Here is a 20,503-nt window from a genome sequence, read left to right as displayed (position 1 = left end):
AAAATTTAGATGGGTCCTATCACTGGAGGGACATCATATGCAGGAACAAAGTAGCCAAGAAAATGTGGTCAGCAGCAGGCAATGTCACCACGAAGAACTACAAAAGTTGCTTTGAGTAATGCTTCATGCTTCAGAAAGCACTAGAAACTTAGCAACTCAAAGGAAGAGTACTTCTGGCACTGATAAATGTAAGTGATAAACAGCTAACCTAACGACTTAACAGCTCATCACCACCACCTGCAATTTTAGGGACCCTGAAAATCTGTTCCAGACAGAATGTACACAAGTAGGCATGACAAACTCAGGGAATATGGTTGAAAACAAGTAGCTCCTGCACTTAGATAAATGCCAGATGTATCAATGATATCCCTCCCTATGCAGAAATTTGGTTAAAACTTCATCAGTTCCTGTTCCACAAGACTTAGGGGGAAGAATTAGGCCATTCAGCCCATCAGGTCTGCTCTATCATTCATTGTTGACACATTTTTCCTTTCAACCTCCTTCTTCTGCCTTCTTTCCATAATATTTAACACTCTTACTATTCAAGAGCAAATCAACCTTTGTTTTAAATATAACCAATGACAGGCACCACAACCATATGTGGCAATGAATTCCACAGTTTCACCACCCTCTGGCTGAAGAAATTTCTTTCATCTCTGTTCTAAAGTGAAGTCCTTTTAATTCTGAGGCTGTGCCCTTTGATCCTAGCCCTTTCAATATTTGGAATGTTACCAGTGAAATCCCACTCTCATCCTAAATTCCAGCAAGTCAGGCCCAGAGCCATCAAATACTCTTCATATGTTAACCTTCCAATCTCTGCAATCATTTTTATAAACCTCTTCTTGGATCCTAAACAACACCAGCATACCCTTCCTTAGATATGGTCCCCAAATGTGACCAACACCTTTTTGAGCTTCAGTGTTACATCTTTGCTTTCATATTCTAATCCTCTCTAAACAAAGGCTAACGTTGCATTTGCCTACTGACTCAACCTGCAAGTTAACCTTTAAGGAATTCTGCACTAAGACTCCTAAGTCCCTTTGGACCTCCGCTTTCTGAACTCTCTCTTGAAGCCGGCTTAGGCTTTTTAAAATCAGAAATCAGATATATTTCAATTATAGCTCGAACAACAATGATTTGCTCTTTGACAACTATATGGACTCTGGCAGTAGAGACATTGAGTTAATTTGGGCACTGGTGTTAAGCACCCTATTTCAAATTAGCCAACCAAATCAGTGGAAAGGTAAATTGGATGGTGGATAATGGGTACTTAATTTGTTATTGCTCATCCAAATGATTGAAAAAATAAACTATTTCACTTTTACACTTATTGCAGATGAGTTGGCACAACTCAGTCAGAACAATGCCAACTGAACTTAAATATTGTCAAGCTTGGGGTGACAGTTTTGGCTCTGTCCCAAGGAGAGTTTGTTTTCAGCAGGGGTTGTTATCCTTTATCCCATGTGCGAGCACTACCTCCCTTTGGATTGGATTGTATAAAGTGACGCTCTGGAACTCTGTTACATTAATCACCTTTGTTAGTATTCTAGTGATGCCCACTTTCCTTCTGTTGACTAACAACAAATAGAGCAGCATTTCTGAAGGCAGCTAACATCGTAAAGGATTTATGTTCTACATACATCTTGTAATATTTTAGCAATCATTCCAATGACCTTTAACAAGTCATTTGTAATCCTTAACAAGGCTAATCACTCATGGCTCCTTATTAAGTGATAAATCGATCAGAGTTAATATGTGAGGCTATTTTACTTATTTTGACCTTAGTACATAGATACTTAAACTATACCAGCACCTGTTTGCTGAAAACAGCTGGGTGGTTGCAGATGAGAGGAAAGGCAGGCCTATTTTAATGAGGAAATTTAGAATATGGGTAGAGGGAGCAATTTCTCCATTTATTCAAGGGCATTTTTCCCATTGGCACATTTCAATATATTTGTATCAAGTTTCTTTGGGCACATTTTAACATCCACATCAACCCATTTGTTTTACAATATCAGTGTTTAAGATATGCGCATTAAACATTCACATAGGAGTAGCCCCTGTCTGACAATATGATCATCTGGGTAACGCCACTGAAATAAAAACAGAGATACTGGAGAAACTCGGTCATTCTTGCAGTGTTCTTAGGAGGTAAATATATATAACCGACACTTCAGGCCTGAGCCCTTTCTCGTTGAAATGTCAGTAATATTATCTTTACCTCCTCTGGACACTGTGAGACAAGCTGAGTTCCTCCATGTGTTTTTACGACAATAACAGCATCTGTAGACTTTTGTGTTTTGACACCATCAAAATACGTACAGCGCTAAGATTTATCATGGTCAATTATTTCTTTTTCAAAATTACAACCAGAGGAAACCTTAAGGAATGCATATAAAATATTGCTCAAGAAATAAGCAGGCATATTCCTTCCATTGTCTCACTTTAATGTAGTTTGTAGTGGTTGAGCTTTGTACACTGAGATGTCAAAGCTGGTGATCTAATTTTAAAAACCAAGTTTCAGTCTGATCTAACTTTTCTGTGTAGTTATGCACAAGAGTGGACTCTAAAGGTGTAAAGGCAGTTTTCTAAAACCCACATTTTCTCATTTTACAATTTTTTTTTTCATTTATTGAACATTATGCATTCAGTTGCCAAAGTTTCATTGAGTTGCCAAGAACCTGTCAAGTAACAGCCCGAAAACCAGCGACTTTCATCTGTGTTGCAGATGTCGTCATTAAACTAAAACTTCTCCATGGCTGTGTTGAATTCAAGCCCAAAATAATTGTCATATTTTTCTGCAAAAGAACAGTCAATCCTTTCATTCCAAAAGAACAGGATCAAATGAAGCACTTTCCTCTTATGCTACAGAATAAAAAACCAGCAATAATCCTACCGACTAATTCCGCTCGAGGGATCAGGTACAAGGTGGACGCTGTGCATTCTATGTTCATGTTTCCTCCACAATCCCACTCCCCACAGCATAACACAACCACACAATTACATGGGAGGAGAGTTCTTGGCAGTTGAGGTTTAGAACAATAGCAAAGAAGCTATTTATTTCTAATTTTGTCACAAGTAAACCTAGCCTCCCACAATCCTAACAAAATTAAAGATAATCATACTTAGTTTCCCTACATAGTGAAACATGCAATACATGAATAGTACTGTACACATAGTGGCGTGTACCCAATATTAGGGACCATATGTGAAACTTGCTTCTACTTCAAGCATTTATCTAAATAGGCTACTAGTTAAATAGACAGAGATTTCCAACTCATAATCATAATCTTTTGTAAAATGGTTTGCCTTATCCTGCACTTTGTTCTTAAATATTCATTTTCTGATTATCATTCAGTTATTGCACCCAGTAACTATTTTACTTTTATAATCCTTAAGTCTTCTCTGCTCTATATTGAGATAATTGCTGATTTATGACTTGATCTTTAAAAACACACCTTTTCCCCTGGACCACAAGAACACATATGTCAAGCTGTTTTTCATTGAGCACAACTTGGCATTCAACACCATCAAACCACTAAAACTATCAAATTTAGGGATCTGGGACTCTGTCTTTCTCCATTGCAGACCCCAATTAGTTTGCTTTGGCAACATCACCTCCTCCTCGCTGACCATCGGCACAGTGGCACCCTAAGGCTGGGTGCTTAGTCCCCTACTCTATTCCTGCCACACTCTGACTGCGTAGCCAAAATTGGCTCCCATGCAATCTATACATTCTGTAGACACCATAGTTGTTTTACTGGATACAATGAGTGAGAATACAGGGTGAGATCAAGAATCTGGTTGGGTTTAAGATTCCTTTTATTGTCACGTAATAATACATTAAAAATGCAGCATACATGATATACTTTTGTCTGCCCGGCGCCCCAAGAGGAGAAAGAGGAGCAAAAGGGAGTCTCTTCAGAGTCACTGAGTGTCTGTGGATTCCCCTCCAGCCCTCTGAAGCCACACAGACTCCTCCTCAATTCATCACCTCTGCCACAATCAGGATCCTTCAGCATCCAATGGGAGCCCTTCTTACCCTCAGCACCCTCTCAATATCACCGCAACCAAGTAAATTGTTGATTTAAGAACCATGCACCTGTCTACATTGAGGGATGGAGGTGGAGAGGTTTAGTACCTTAAAGTTCCTGGGAGTCCATACATCAGAAGAAATCTCCTGGAGTCAGCACATTGAGACAACCATGAAGGTGGCATGCTAATGCCTTTAATTTCTGAGGAGATTTAGCATGTCATTTAATACTCTATCAAACTACTACAGGACTACTGTGGAAAGTATACTGTTACGAACTAACAAGCCTCTCAATTTTGTAAGGGACTAACAAAGGAACTGACAAAGGAACAGCAATGGCAAAAAAAATCACCAGACAATGGTAAATTCAAAATAATAATTTTTATTAAACTATAATAGCAAGACATTTCTTACTTATCTCTAACTGAAACACACCTCCCCCACCCAGTATGCACAAATGTATGTATGTATTAAAGTCCCAAACTCTGAAAAGTCAATTTTAAAACTTCAGCATCATTTTGGTCTTGCTTGAAGATCTTAAATTTTCAGTTCAGAAACGATTATAAAATGTTTTTAAACATCATATCTTCAGATCTCTTTCAACACAAGATTCTCTTGATGAGCTAGCTGTCTTTCATAGAGATATTTTTCAAACAGGAGTGACCATTTTCTGGGCACAAGAGAGAAGTGGGCTTACTTATTTCAAAGCCATTCCCTTTTTTTCCCAGAAGTAACATAGGCAGCTTTCCCCACCACCCCCCCCCACCCCCCCTGCAGAAAATATTGCTGCTTTCAATCCTGCCTCAATAGGATGGAGAGTTCCCTTAAACTGATTTCTTTGTCTCTCATTTCAATAATATATTTCTGGCAAATCTCTCACGTCACATGGTATGTGACATCATTTCTGTCTTTGAAGTTCATAATGTCTTTTCACACTGATGCGCTAAAAGCATCCAAGTCCATATTTCTCCGTGATGTCTGGTCAAATGAGAGAAAAATAGTGGTGCCTTTATACTGAAATAACACCTACTGTTTTCAGTATTTCAAGGACATTATAAATCCTTTCATCTTTTGGCTTCAACTGCAATTAGCAGCCATTCTGTCTTTCAAACTGGCTTCTGTAATCAACAGTGTTTAAAATGCAAATACATTTGCATCATGATGGTGAAGCCAACTACAAGCTGCAAAGAACCATGTCTGCCTGTTGAAATGCTCATGTGTTGTCTTTGTTTCCCTGACCACCCAAAACTAACTTATTAAACCATATCTAGATAAAACATAGTTTTAACATTAAACTAAGGATTCTTTGGCTTGGCTTCGCGGATGAAGATTTATGGAGGGGTATGTCCACGTCTGCTGCAGGCTCATTGGTGACTGACAAGTCCGATGCGGGACAGGCAGGCACGGTTGCAGCGGTTGCAAGGGAAAATTGGTTGGTTCGGGTTGGGTATTGGGTTTTTCCTCCTTTGTCTTTTGTCAGTGAGGTGGGCTCTGCGGTCTTCTTCAAAGGAGGTTGCTGCCCGCCGAACTGTGAGGCGCCAAGATGCACGGTTGGAGGTGAGATCAGCCCACTGGCGGTGGTCAATGTGGCAGGCACCAAGGATTAATGATTAATATTAACACAAATCCATTACAATGCTGACTGGTTGCATCACAGCCCGGTTTGGTCATTTGAGTGCCCAGGAATTCTGAAGGCTGTAGAAGGAGGCAAACATTACCAGGTTCATCACAGGCTCTCACTTCTTATGGATTGAAGACTGCATCAAGAAGGCAGTCAACATCATAAAGGGCTCCTATCACCCTGGTCACAACCTCTTATCACTGCGACCATCAAGCAGAAGGTACAGAGACTTGAAGACCAGCAGCTCTAGAACAGTTTCTTTCTGCTATCAGAGTCTTGAACCTCCATTCGTTACACTAATCATAATTGCTCTGACACCAAAAAGGATTGTTTGCAGTATTGCAAAGTCACTTTTTCAATAGGATAACTGTGAATAGTTATATCTTTTTTTATATTTATTGTGCCTTTTTTTACAAAGCATCTATTTGGCTGGAGCAAGTAAAAAATGCAGTGTATGTGTATTTTGTGGAATGAATATGTTTACTATCGTCTTCAGCATGATGCTGAAACAAGCCATGAAAGACCTCAACAATGAAGACGGTGTTTACATCCGGTACCGCACGGATGGGAGTCTCTTCAATCTGAGGCGCCTGCAAGCTCACACCAAGACACAAGAGCAACTTGTCCGTGAACTACTCTTTGCAGACGATGCCGCTTTAGTTGCCCATTCAGAGCCAGCTCTCCAGCGCATGACGTCCTGTTTTGCGGAAACTGCCAAAATGTTTGGCCTGGAAGTCAGCCTGAAGAAAACTGAGGTCCTCCATCAGCCAGCTCCCCACCATGACCACCAGCCCCTCCACATCTCCATCGGGCACACAGAACTCAAAACGGTCAACCAGTTTACCTACCTCGGCTGCACCATTTCATCTGATGCAAGGATCGACAAAGAGATAGACAACAGACTCGCCAAGGCAAATAGCGCTTTTGGAAGACTACACAAAAGAGTCTGGAAAAACAACCACCTGAAGAAACACACAAAGATCAGCGTGTACAGAGCCGCCGCTCCATCCTCAACATTCATTGGAATGACTTCATCACCAACATCGAAATACTCGAGCTGGCAGAGTCCGCAAGCATCGAATCCATGCTGCTGAAGACCCAACTGCGCTGGGTGGGTCACGTCTCCAGAATGGAGGACCATCGCCTTCCCAAGATTGTGTTCTATGGCGAGCTCTCCACTGGCCACCGAGACAGAGGTGCACCAAAGAAGAGGTACAAGGACTGCCTAAAGAAATCTCTTGGTGCCTGTCACATTGACCACCGCCAGTGGGCTGATATCGCCTCAAACCGTGCATCTTGGCGCCTCACAGTTTGGCGGGCAGCAACCTCCTTTGAAGAAGACCGCAGACCCCACTTCACTAACAAAAGACAAAGGAGGAAAAACCCAACCAACAAATTTTCCCCTGCAACCGCTGTAACCGCTGTCTGCCTATCCCGCATCGGACTTGTCAGTCACCAACGAGCCTGCAGCAGACATGGACATACCCCTCCATAAATCTTCATCCGCGAAGTCAAGCCAAAGAAAAAGAATGAATATGTCAAAAACCTTACTATTTTATCATCATTACAAAGCCTTAGATTTGTATTGCACCTGTCCCAAAAATATCTCATGATGCATCATGTATAATTGGTTCAATGTTCCTTTTATTTCACATAATACATTAAAAATGTTATATACATGTTATACTTTAACTTTTGCCTGCTGTAAGGATGACAAAGCGTCACCATTAGCATTGCCCTTTACCCCTTACAGCATGAGAGAAAGAGAAACAAAAGACAGTCCCTGAGGCTCTGTAGATTCACCTTCAGCGCTCCCACAGCCTCTGTAGATGCACAGACTCCTATTTAATCCATTGGCAACCCAAGCTCCAGATCCAAACCTCTGACACAATCAGGAAGCCTTCAGCGCCTGAGGCCCTTCGAGAACCCTTCTTGCCCTCAGCACCTTCTTGATTTCCGGCTCCAATACCTGGTTTCCAAGAGTCAGTTTCCAGCAGCCCTCAGCCTGTGCAGGTCCCTCAGCTGCTGAGCCCCTTGCTGGTCATGTGCCATAGTTACCATCTCGTCGGGTCATCTCCTATGCAACTCCCATTCAATGAGGGTTGTTCTCTCAGTTTTTACTGCTCCCCAGAGCCTGCAGCCCCTCGTGGCCACTGCCCCACCCTCTTGGATGGAGACCTCGTGGTTGCAGGGTTTTACTTACAAACACTATCGGCTCCTTCAACTGGCCATTTAAAGCCTGTACGGAGCTGCTTGAATTTGAACCAGGCAGTTGAAACCGTTGGAAGAACGCTGTGTATCTGCTCTCCTGGATCTACAGCAGCACCTCCATTTTTCCTGCCATTTTAATTGTTGTGTTGTACTTTGATAAGTTGAACTGAAATGAATAATTAATTATTTCTTTTTTGTGACCCAGACAAAATAAATCTTCAGTGATATATTTTTCTGGAGACAACATTGCAGTGTTGGACTGAATGGAGCCTTTTCTTTGTGGTGTAAAATTATTCTATGGTCTGAAGGAATTGGATCATAAGGTATTAGGAGAGCTCGATGCTTTCCTTCAACAGCTGTGCAGAATCTTTTATTGTCCTCAAATGCACACGGTCTATGATCCACTTTGCAAGTGCATTGATTCCTAACAAACAGAAGCAGGAATTCTCAACGTAGTACCCTCGCTACCTAGATAGCAGCTTTTACTGTAAAGAATGGAGATCTGCATTATACAGAGAGTTCTGAATCCAACAAAATGAGCACATAAATTTTGTGTTCCAGATGGGACTCATGCCCATTTAGATTGAATATCGTTACAAAGTGGGTCACATTTTAACAGTTAGTTCATTCCTTTTAAGAATCAGGAGGAAAAAGCCTCAGAAAATAGGAAATACATCAAAAACTGATATCAATCCTATCACTGTCAAATGTCATAATACTATAGGAAACGGAATTCTATACTTACTTTGGGCACCGTGTTCCTAATAGTGGGAAGCTGAAGTCCATAGTTCTCATTGAAAACACTCCTGTTCTTTGGGTGGGTTGGATCACGTAAAATCCTCATATCCATGGCCAATTTGTGCTATTAAAAAGATAACAGATTAGTTTGTTGAAATGTACATTTCCGTGGTGTTTCCTTGTAAATAATCAAGCAGTAATATAAAAGAGAAAGTCACGTCCAAGTACAGCAGACTGACTCTTTCTCCAGGAGAGATTTTCCACGACTCTTTACACTTTGCATTATGTTAATAGTCTCTTTATGTTCACTCAATAACACACAAACACATAGAGATAGTGTCCTGATGTACTGAACATAACATGATTACTATCTACAATCACGCCACAACACTATGAACCCACACCCTCCACAATGTAATCTCCTGAGAGAGGCAAAGTGGTTTGTGCCACACTGTTACAGCATCACTGACTGGGGTTCAAATCCGGCACTGTCTCTAAGAAGTTTGTACTTTTTCTCTGTGGGTTTCCTCCCATCCCTCAAAATGTACTGGAGTTGTTGGTCAATTGGATGGATGGAATTGAGTGGCACAGGCCCTTTGGCCCAAAAGGGCCTGTTATTGTGGTGAATATCTAAATTTTTTTAAAAATAAAGTAAATAAGGGGAAATTCCTCAATGATTCCTGCTCCTGAATAGTGTAGTAAATGGGAGGCACATTTTTTAATATCCTCTGAACATTTATAGGCAGTGATGTGTAATTTTGAAATATACAGATCTATTTTGAACATCTGCACTCACTACACTTGATCTATAGATCATCAACCATTTGTGAAGAAACACTTTCTGACATCTAATGTAGTTCCATGTTATGTGCATTCTTTCAGCTCTCGAACCTATCTAACCCATAAGTCTATAAAAACAGGAATTTGTTACCTGGATCTTCAATTAGATTACCATTGATTTATCCTAACCATTTATCCTCTGTGGTTCCATAACCCCTACTTAAAAAAAAACTTTCAATGTCAGTTTTGAAATTTTCAAATGATTGAGTCTAAAGCCTATGCACAATGACCTTTCACTACCTTAAAAGACAATTATGTACCTACAGTGAAATAAAGCAACTTTCTTTGATAATTTCAAACTAGATATCAATTCTATTGGTCCTACTACCTATATATAATATATATATAATATTCTTCTTTCTTTGGCTTGGCTTCGCGGATTAAGATTAATGGAGGAGTAATGTCCACGTCAGCTGCAGGCTCGTTTGTGGCTGACAAGTCCGATGCGGGACAGGCAGACACGGTTGCAGCGGTTGCAAGGGAAAATTGGTTGGTTGGGGTTGGGAGTTGGGTTTTTCCTCCTTTGTCTTTTGTCAGTGAGGTGGGCTCTGCGGTCTTCTTCAAAGGAGGTTGCTGCCCGCCGAACTGTGAGGCGCCAAGATGCACGGTTGAAGGCGATATCAGCCCACTGGCGGTGGTCAATGTGGCAGGGACCAAGAGATTTCTTTAAACAGTCCTTGTACCTCTTCTTTGGTGCACCTCTGTCTCGGTGGCCATTGGAGAGCTCGCCATATAACACGATCTTATATTATATATCCCCGGGCTGGAGGGCCTGCTCTCCAATGGCCACCGAGATAGAGGTGCACCAAAGAAGAGGTACAAGGACTGCCTAAAGAAATCTCTTGGTGTCTGCCACATTGACCACCAGCAGTGGGCTGATATCGCCTTCAACCGTGCATCTTGGCGCCTCACAGTTCGGCGGGCAGCAACCTCCTTTGAAGAAGACCGCAGAGCCCACCTCACTGACAAAAGACAAAGGAGGAAAAACCCAACTCCCAACCCCAACCAACCAATTTTCCCTTGCAACCGTGCCTGCCTGTCCCGCATCGGACTTGTCAGTCAACAACGAGCCTGCAGCAAACATGGCCATACCCCTCCATAAATCTTTGTCCGCGAAGCGAAGCCAAAGAGAAGAGAGAATATCACATATGAAGAGGCCTAATAACAGTTTACACAAGAATGGTACAGTAAAATCCCCAGTATCCAGAATTCAAGAAACCGGCAATCCCAAGTAACCGGCAAAAAAAAATCAAGGAAACAAACAAACAAATAGAAATTTAAATAAGGGTTTAAAATTGTAAAAATATTCTCCACCTTTAGTAAAAATGGGAGCAAACATTCAGCCAGCAGAGCAGCCAGTTGTGCCACGCACGCATCAGTTGTTTGAATAAAGTTTCAATAAAGTTGTGTTTAAATAAAATGGTGCTGCCCAGGATGAAGAGTCAGCTGAAGCTGCTCATCACTGGGGTGACTCTCCCAAAGTGTGTCCCTATCCCTGCCTAGTATGAGTCTTTATCAGTATATTATTAAGTATACCAGTAAGGCTTTATCTGTAAACGGAGGGGGGGTGGGGGGGGAGTTAATTTTGATGGCGACACAGTTTGCGTAGTGGTTTTATGGTGCTTTTATGGTGCCTGCAACTGGGGTTCGAATTTAATTTTAATTTTTGTAATTTACAGGAATTGCCTGCTTAAAATGAATAATTATGAATAATAAATGAATAATTAAAGACTACAATACTGATTTTTTTCAAATTACTTTACATTTTGCATTGTTTTTGTCTAGTTAGGCAACCAGAAAATATCCATATTCAGCATCAACAATCCCTGTTGGTGCCGGATTCCAGGGATTTTTTTAAAAAACAGTATTTAGGTGTCTAGATAATAAAGTCCATCCATTCTGGAGCAAAAACGATCTACTGGGGAGGCATCAGTGAATCAAGCAGCATCTACAGGAGAAAAACAATAGTCAACGTTTCGGGTCAGAACCATTCATCAAGCCTCATCAATATTCTCTTTCTCCCACCCTGATGTCGCTTGACTCACTGAGTTCCTCCAGTAGATTGCTTTTTGCTCAAGATTCCTTAATCTGCAGTCTCTCATGTGAATCCAACATTCAATGTGTTTTTGCAATAGTTTCACAAGGTTGGTTCTGATTCTTTACTCTATTTCCCAGTGCAATTACCTTACTTAAAAACCTTCATGATACTATATAAGCATGCTTGGCATTTGCTCTGCAGATAAGTGGAAAAATAGATACATCAATGTTAAAGGACATCTGTGTATTGTTGGCAGGTTTGTTTTAAATCTTTTTTTCCCCCCATTTGTTTACAACAGCTACATGTATCTTTGTATTAACCAAAACTTGCTTGCAGTTTGTCAAGTGTCTCCTCCATATCTTTGCTATGTAAAAGCTCAAGTACTAATTCATGTGGGAACACACTACTTTCTAAACCCCTGGCAGCTCTAATAACATTGATGGGAACTTCTTATCTGTCAGAATCCAACTAATTCCTAATCCAACCCAAAATTAGTCTGATAAGACTTCCATCCTACCTTATTCTAAGGCAACTTGTCAAAATTAAATCTGTCCAATTTCTCAAAAAAACATTTAGGCTATGACACGTGAGCATATTTTGCAGAAGCGCTATTGAAAATCTAAAGTAATCCATTCACTATTAAAATGGCAAAGCATTGAAGAGGTGTTATGCTGTCCTCGTGGGAAGAGGTACGTAACCTGAAGGTCAGCAAAAGCACAGAATTGGTGATAAGGAAGTAGGATATATATTAGCAAAAAGAAAATGATCTCTATCTGTACACGCAAAAACCTTCACTAGAATGAGCAGCGAATTACAGTACTACCTTTCAATTATTATAACAAAGTACACTAATCTATCATATCCAACCTTCCTTCGATGAATGTATTAGGAATCAAATTGTGCCCTACATGACTGCACAGACCTGTATTTACAGTACAATAAGGTAGGATGATTACATTTTCACTCCAACCTTGTTTTAGATGTGTCTTATGAAATAAACTAATAGCTTGGAGGCAAAAATATGACTCGTTTTCTATTCCTGCCAAATGATGTAATTTCGTGCTGGTAAAACAACCTAAAGCCTTTTAGAGTCTGTGAACACTAACATATGCTAATAAGCAATAAATGACTGCTTCAGATGGGAAATTCAATTTTTCTTATTGCATTTTCAAATACGTAAGGAGCTAAAACAGTGCAGTAATATGTAGATGTGTAGGTTTGATGTTTAATACAATTGGGCAAAATCAGTCACTTTAATGTAGATTTTGCTCATCTGATGCTTCAGAAATATCTTTTAACAGCTTTTATCATGTAGAAATGAGCAATTAATGTTATTGTTGGTCTTCATACTGCATAGATATAAATAAAATGGTGCTACAACTAAAATTAATGTAAATTGGTTCAGACTGTATAGCTGTAACTTGGCTTCTTCTGCAAAGCAGCATGGTTTGTTTAGTTTAGTTTCCTTTCACAAAGATGCCAAGACGCGCAATCAATAACAGCAAATAATACACCAGATTTGAAGAGATGTTGCACTGTCACTGTGGGAGGAGGTCAATAACCTGAAGGTTAGCAAAGGCATGAAAATGGGAACTAAAAGAAGGGAAGAATCCTGTAATCTTCCCCAATACATACATCAAGTGGCTTGGAAGTGAAACGGCAGAACACTTGGTTGCCTCCAAGATAATAAGGGAGATTTTTAATTCTTACTTGTGATGTGACCATCATTGGGCAAAGCCACTGTCGTGTTCTTTAGAAACAAAATACCCAGTCTGCATAAATAGTGATTATGTGTCAATCCCATTTGAATATCTAGATAAGCAGCAGCTAACTTTTATATCAATTAGTTTTCAGACTAAACAGATGGAAGTGCAGTTCTGGTTTGAAAGAATTAAATGGCCCACTATTTTCTGGGACTACAGCCTCATCTTAGCATTTAGCCTATGTCATGTAATTATAGTGATAACAATGTACCTACGTAGTATTTTTATTGGGTAGTTTGCAACCCCTGAAAGGTTTGGGATTAGATAAATTTCAACTTGCTTTTGCATATTTAGCTTTATCCATAGTGAAAAAATGTATTGCTAGAACGTGGAAAGATACAAATATGATTGATATTAATAGATGGCATAATGAGATGAGATATGGTTTAATAATGGGAAAAATTACATAAGTTTCGCATGATAATTATAGTTTTTTTATTAATAAGTGGTTGTTATATTCAGAATATTTACATTTTAATTTACATTGATTGGATCTTAATATGTATGTTAAATTTTTCCTTAATTTTTTTTTCTTTCTTTATGGCTCTCCTTAGGAGAGTTGGCTGAAGGGGGGGGTTCTTCTCTTTTCTTTCTTTTTTTTTATATATAAAAAAATAACATTCATGTTTATGGTTATTGTTGTATATGTTATCTACTATTTGTTTTTTGAACGAATAAATAAAGTTTAAAAAAAAAACCAATGTACATACATATCAACATTCTTACTTGATACAGCCGAACAAGTGCTTGTAAAGAAAAAAAACTATAACAGTAAACTAATTTAATTTAATTAAAAGTGGCAATAAATACATAAGATAGATATAAATATTTACATCTTTTGAGCCTGTGAATCCTGTCGCTCTTTATTGAATTGATCTATGTGTGTATTATATAAAATTATCTATGTAACAAACCTAAGAAAAATATATGGAGAATTTTAAAAAATGGAAAAAAAATAAGATTAGTGTCAAAGGGTGGTTAATGGTTTATATGGAGCTCCTGGGCTGAAGGGGTTATTTCCATGCTACATATTTTTACGTCTTTGAATGCAATCTACTCATTGTAACTTATAAATCTTGAATGAATCAGCTCGAGATCTATGCTTTTCTAAATTACCACACAAATATAAATTACCATTACAATTGACTAAAATTCTGCATATTGGGAATTACTGCTTCGAGTCTACTGATCCATTCTTTCCAAACCCTCAGTTTTACTGAGGGAGAACAAAATTAGGCACAATATTCTCCCTCAGACTTCAACAAATTATTGCACAAAGACAAGACGGTTTGTTCTCTCCTGCAATACAATGCTCTATAAGTATTCCCCAATAGCCTATTCACTTTCGTTTTTGTTTTGTAGTATAGGTCTTGAACCTCGACAGATAATTGCATCAGAATACCTACCACCTTTTGTACATTTTTCAGCATTTAAACGCACAAATTGTTGTAACAGTTCCTGAGGAACAAAAATAAAAATCCATGGGTATTTTACTACAGTTTCATTAAAATCAAACAAATAGCTTCTGATACCTGAATTCCAGGTGAGGTATGTTGAAGTACATTTCCTATCAGAAGTCCTTGATGCTTTTTATGTAAAAATGGATAAACTTCAGGCTTCTTCATTATTTTGTTATTTACTGGTTGAATTACACTAAAATTTAAAAAAAATATTAGCTCCTTATATGATTTAAAGACAAAAAAGTTTCTATATAAGCAAGCATGGATGTCTAATGGTATTAGCTGTAATTCTTCAAACTGGGAGGTTAATTAGCACAGTGAAATAATTACTGTAAATCACTAAGCACTGGGTTTTTCACTTTCATCTAATACATGGACCCTAAAAACTACTTATTTATTTTTGATTTTCAATCATTTACTTGGGTTACATTTTTGAAATCACTGTCAGTCTTCAGTCTTTATTTCCATGATTTTCTTCCTCTCTGAGGACACTCACTCATGCAGGAGCGTGCTCTTAGATACTAACTGTTCTTCACTCAAATAATCATCCCACCACTGCCCTATCACATAGAATATTAACAATATTAAAAATTGAAATTCAGACAAAAATCAGATCAGACAGCACTTGTAGAGAGGTTTTATTTTATCATGACTGGGAAAAGTGAGGAAGCAGGACACTTAAGTGAGGAAGCAGAGAAAGGGAGGTTGCTTTGATGAAGGGCTCGGGTATGAAATGTCGACTGCCTATTGCTTTCCATAGATGCTGCAGTACCTGCTGGGTTCCTCGAGCACTTTTGTGTATCGTTCCATTCTCCAGCATCTGCAGATTTCTTGTAGGAAGAAGTGATATCTTCATTTAAAGTTCTACACCATCTTTTAATGAAAAAGTCATACAGCAAGCATTCAGTTCACAAGATAGTCCTGTGTTCTGGCTCTGGTCATTTCCAATTTCCTGAGCGCATGGGAATCTCCATTTTTATTTTGCATCAGATGGGAAGTCTCTTTAACTCCTCTGACTCTCCAGGAATTTCCAATAAGAATTTTACCCTTGATGTTTTTCCACAATAAAATGATAGGATACTTTGAATAAAGTCTGATTCTCTTACACTTCACCTTCCATTTACATGACCATAATAACAAATTATATTGGCATTGGCATACTTACTGTGCTAAACTGTGACCAGCTGGCATATCTCTGTATTCTACAGCAGGCAGGGTCAACATTTGTCTATTGATTGAACTCAAGAATTCTGCTGCATGTCTCTGCAATAAAATATATTCTCATCAGGATGTAGTAATTGAACAACCCTGCATGTGCTTGCCTCAAGACAAAAACTGTTTTGGCTTCCACTGACCACTGATAATAGATATGTATAATTCATGTGTCAAAAATACTATTTACACATTTTCTTTATTATCAAAAAAGTCAACACCCACTTGTCTCCAACATCACAAGGTCATCAGAGGAATGGAGAGGGAAGGGAGTGATTATGGAACTACAGCCAAGTTTTGTTTGTTACCTCATTGAAACCTTCAGAGAAATCGTAAAAAGGGACAATTTTTAAAATCTTCTCAAGAATTCAATTGAAGTTTTTAGTACTGGTTATAGAAAGAAATAAGTTGTTCCTCAATTTATGAATGAAAACATCCATGTCTGGAATGTTTGTGCCACTCTGGAAATTCGACCAAATGAGCGTCTCACACAGTATTTCCACATCTGCGGTATATGGGATGGTGTTGTTGTGTTTAGGTCCTCCTTGGAAAATGTGGCCTTCCCACCACCAGACTGAGACATGATTGTCAGGTAAGTAAATTACATGACACTGATTACCCCGGAATATCCAAAGCTCTCCGGTATCCCAATTTCCAGCAACCAACTCCTGCAATCCAAAATATCATTCCCAATATCCTTATGACTGTTAACTAACTAAATATGAGACATCACGACACAATTTCTTTACCCCATCACTCTGAATGTAAATCTATTGTCATTGATGTTCACTGGGCTCTTGTACCTCTCAAACCCCATCCACAACAAAGACCAGTAAACACTGAAATCATGTAATGCCTTGTCGTTAAGCCCAAAATGCATAGATAAAGGTATACTAGAATTTCTGTGCATATGTGTGAATGAAGAGTATGGTTTTAATTACAAAAGTGGTGCATCCCCTAACCATTTACACTGGCCTTTGCTGTGCATCTGATTGATTGTTCAGGGTTCGCATCCTTGATGTCCCTTCTCCATTTTCAAGGATTCCTACAAGTCATGAGGATAGCATATTTTTTCCAAGATGGTTTTCAGAATGTCCTTGAATTGTTTCCTCTTTACAGCATGAAAACAATAATATGGTAATTATAATATTACAACATCTTTAATGTTTAATGGAATCCAAATGATGTGACAACTGATTTTTGAACTCCTAATGAAGGGCACAGGCTTGACATGTTGGTTACCTTTTACTTCCTAAGAATACTGAATGACCTGCTAAGTTTCTCCAGCACTTTTGTGTACTGCACGAGATGTCAGCATCTGCAGATTTTCTTGTTTACCTGACAATGCCTATGTATTTCAGAGAAAAATATTTAAACCATAGAATATGTGTTAATCTAAAATGACAGATTAATCATTATTGTGCAAAAATTGCACTTTACAGACAAAAGAAAGATTTATGATGTGATATTTTTGAAATTTATCAGAAAAGTGACCCAAGCTGAAGTAGGTTTGCCCACAGAAACCGTTGTTATTCAGTAGTGCACTTATTTTATCACTTGTGCGACCTCAGGATTAAATCTGAGAATTTAATGGTAAAACAGTTGTTTTACAATCTGTTCAAATAATGTTACACTATTACTAACCATGACATCTGGAGCTTTAAGCTGGTGTTAATGGTTCAGTCTCAGAGTCTGGGACTATTAGTTAATTACAATGGGACTTGATTTTTTTCTATCTTGCAATGAAAGTTCATGAAGAGCTTAATGTAAATCTGAAGATGAATAATTTAAATTAAGATTTATCTTAAAAAAAAATAAATATTACTTTTGTGGACATATAAAAACTTTCTAGAGTATCACACAGGAGATAAGCAGAACTGTTTTTGCACTGCCAAGGTCTGAAATTATGAAACAAGTACCTAGATATTTTCATTTTTATATATAAATGAAATTTTAAGGATCCATGAACACTTTACACCTAATCCATTTTTCTTGATTTGTTTGCTTAATGACGGTACTTTCATTTCTTGCCATACCAGCAGGGGGAGGTGGTTGTCCCATCTGCCAGTCCCTGGATAAGCTTACTTTGCGTGAAACTAAAACCTGCCTTCCAGACATTTTTGAAAGGAAGCAATAAACTTTAAAAAAATCTAATAATTTTAATACAGTAGGTGCCAAGTCCCGTCTGGAAGCAGCCACATTCAAAAGTAAAATTTAATTGACAAAGAGAAGGAATGGTTCTCTTTTTACATTTATTTTCTCTTTCCTTTTCCAGCTTATAATTCTTCATATTTATAAATGAATTCACCACTAGGAGAGGCTATCAATCCTTCAAGCGCTCATTAAAAGTGTTATCCTCTCCAGTTAGTCCATTTCCTGGTCTATTCTTGCATTTTCCCTTTCCTACAAGTACTCATCAAATCCATGATAAAAGCATACAATATATTGAGCCAGTTTCCACCACCCTATTATAGTTCTAACCACTCACTGGATACAAGAAAATTCCAATTGTCTCTTTTGTTTTTCTGCCAATCAGTTCAAATCTATGCTCGCTGGTTATTGGCCTGCAACCACAGAAAGTTATTTATTTATATATAAGCGTATAATAGTTGACCCCCTAAATTTTACCCTAAAGATTGGTCCACAAAATTTGACTGTTATGCGGTATTTATTCTGTGAAATCGTTGACAACCTTAAATGCTTGGATCAAATTTCCTAACCTTCCATGCTTCAAGAAGAATTACTTAACGTATATTTTGGCATATGTCGAGTCATGAAACCCTAAAAATGCCTCAAAATGGGGAAGGGGTTGACATATGCCAGATATACTTTTTGAGACCTTAAATTCACAAAAAAAAAAGATTGAAGTCAATTTGGCATACAAGTCAATGCTGGAAGCACCACCATTCCCCGACACCACCCCACCGCTGGGTGCCGCCATAACCGCACCTACCTGGGACACTGAGGTCACCATCGCCACTGCAGCCCGGTAGGCCAAGGTTTCTGCTCCCGCCTGGAGCTCTGTGGGCCATGACCATTGCTGTCTGATAGGCTGAGGTTTTTGTTTACTTACTTAATTTCCAGCTTTGCTACTTGCGATTAGGGTGTTTTAAAAAATTTTGAGTTATTCCTGGAAGGCCCGGACATCTCAAAAAATGAGGGTCGACTTATATGCCAGATACAGCATAAAACCCTTAAAATTAGGCTGAAAAATAGGGGTCTACTTATACACTGGTTGACTGATATGCCAAAATATACGGTATGCTTATTTGTTGGAAGAGGTAGCATCTAAGGAGAGAAACATAGTGAACATTTCCATATCTCTCTTAACAGATGCTTCCTCCGTTGAATATTACCAATATTTTCTGCTTTTAAACCACATTTCCAGCTTCCAGAGTAATTTATATTTGTTTGTAATATTCTGGTTAATATTTATCAATGATTATTTATTAATTAGGTATATTCAATTTCACTGACCTTTAGCCCAATTTCAGTCCTCTGTATTGCTGTATCAAGTGAGTGAATATCCACTTTCTCTCCTTCACGTTGTATTGTTATATGTGAGATCTTCTCTTTCAGCTCCTTAAGATCCTCTTGAACCTGAAGATAAAAATCATAGAATTATACACCATATAAACAAGCCCTTTTGAACGAAATTGTACGTGACAACCAGGTTTTTGAACTGATCTGGTCCCATTTGCTTGAATTTGGCCCATATTGCTCCAACTCTAACCAAGTACCTGTCTCAATGTCTTTTAAACATCACAATGTACCCATTTCTACAGATTCCTATGGCAGCACATTCCATTTATATGCCATCCTGTGTGAAAATGTTACCCCACAGATCCCTTGTAAAGGGATGACATGGTTCGCGTAACAGTTTGAGCATCCACTGTTACAGCTCTAGCGATTGGGAAAGGGTTGGAATCTAGCACACCATGACTTGGTGGGTTTTCCTCAGGGGCTCCGGTTTCCACCCACCCTTCAAAACATATGGGGGTTGCAGGTCAATTGGGTGGCATGGGCTCATGGGCTGAAAGGGCCTGTTACCGTGCTCTATGTCAAAATTTAAAATTTAAATCCCTTCCCCGCCTTAAACCTAGGCTATTCCATCCTGGGAAAAAGTCTGAGACTATTTACCTTGTATGAAAGCCTCAAGATTTTATATACCTCAGCTTCCTTCCTCCAGGAAAAAAAAGTGCCATTCTCTAGCCTCTCCTTTTAATTTGTGTTCCAGTAAGATCATTGTGAATCTTTTTAACGCCCTTTCCAGTTTAATGACATCTTTCCTACAATTGGGTGACCCTGAATGTAGACACAACTCCATTAACTAATGTTTTGTATAGTTGTAACTTGATGTCCCAACTGCTGTGTTTATTGCCCTGGCTGATGAAAGCAAGGACCTTCTTTATCACTTTGTCTACCTGTGTTGCCACTGACAGAGAACTATGAACAGAAACAGAATAAATAGACGATCCTCAAATTAAGCATTATTGTCAATTAGCTGTGCTTCACTTAGTACTTCCATCACCCCTTAGTTGGGAAGCCATGAATTCAAATCCCTCCCCAAATACTGAGCCAACCTTA

The 20,503-nt window shown here is 38.8% G+C and overlaps 1 protein-coding gene across 4 annotated transcripts in view; it reads right to left on the bottom strand.

Moving 5' to 3' along the window:
* iqch (IQ motif containing H) overlaps window positions 1-19,476 on the bottom strand; it is a 123,893-nt gene extending 104,417 nt beyond the window's left edge. For 2 of the 4 annotated variants that reach the window (XM_069910475.1, XM_069910478.1), the window contains exons 1-4: window positions 19,394-19,476; window positions 15,870-15,967; window positions 14,777-14,897; window positions 8,611-8,727 (exon numbers count right to left, since the gene is read on the bottom strand). In XM_069910475.1, the coding sequence (XP_069766576.1) occupies window positions 8,611-8,727; window positions 14,777-14,897; window positions 15,870-15,928 (297 nt within the window). In that variant the 5' untranslated portion in view covers window positions 15,929-15,967; window positions 19,394-19,476. Of the gene's footprint in view, window positions 1-8,610; window positions 8,728-14,776; window positions 14,898-15,476; window positions 15,578-15,869; window positions 15,968-19,393 lie in introns of those variants that run through there. The other 2 variants (XM_069910476.1, XM_069910477.1) reach the window with 2 other exon arrangements.
* Window positions 19,477-20,503: the final 1,027 nt, after the last annotated feature.

Source organism: Narcine bancroftii, chromosome 14 (genome assembly GCF_036971445.1).
Source record: "Narcine bancroftii isolate sNarBan1 chromosome 14, sNarBan1.hap1, whole genome shotgun sequence".
Classification (NCBI taxonomy): Eukaryota; Metazoa; Chordata; class Chondrichthyes; order Torpediniformes; family Narcinidae; genus Narcine; species Narcine bancroftii.
This window is presented reverse-complemented; position numbering and strand designations above follow the sequence as displayed.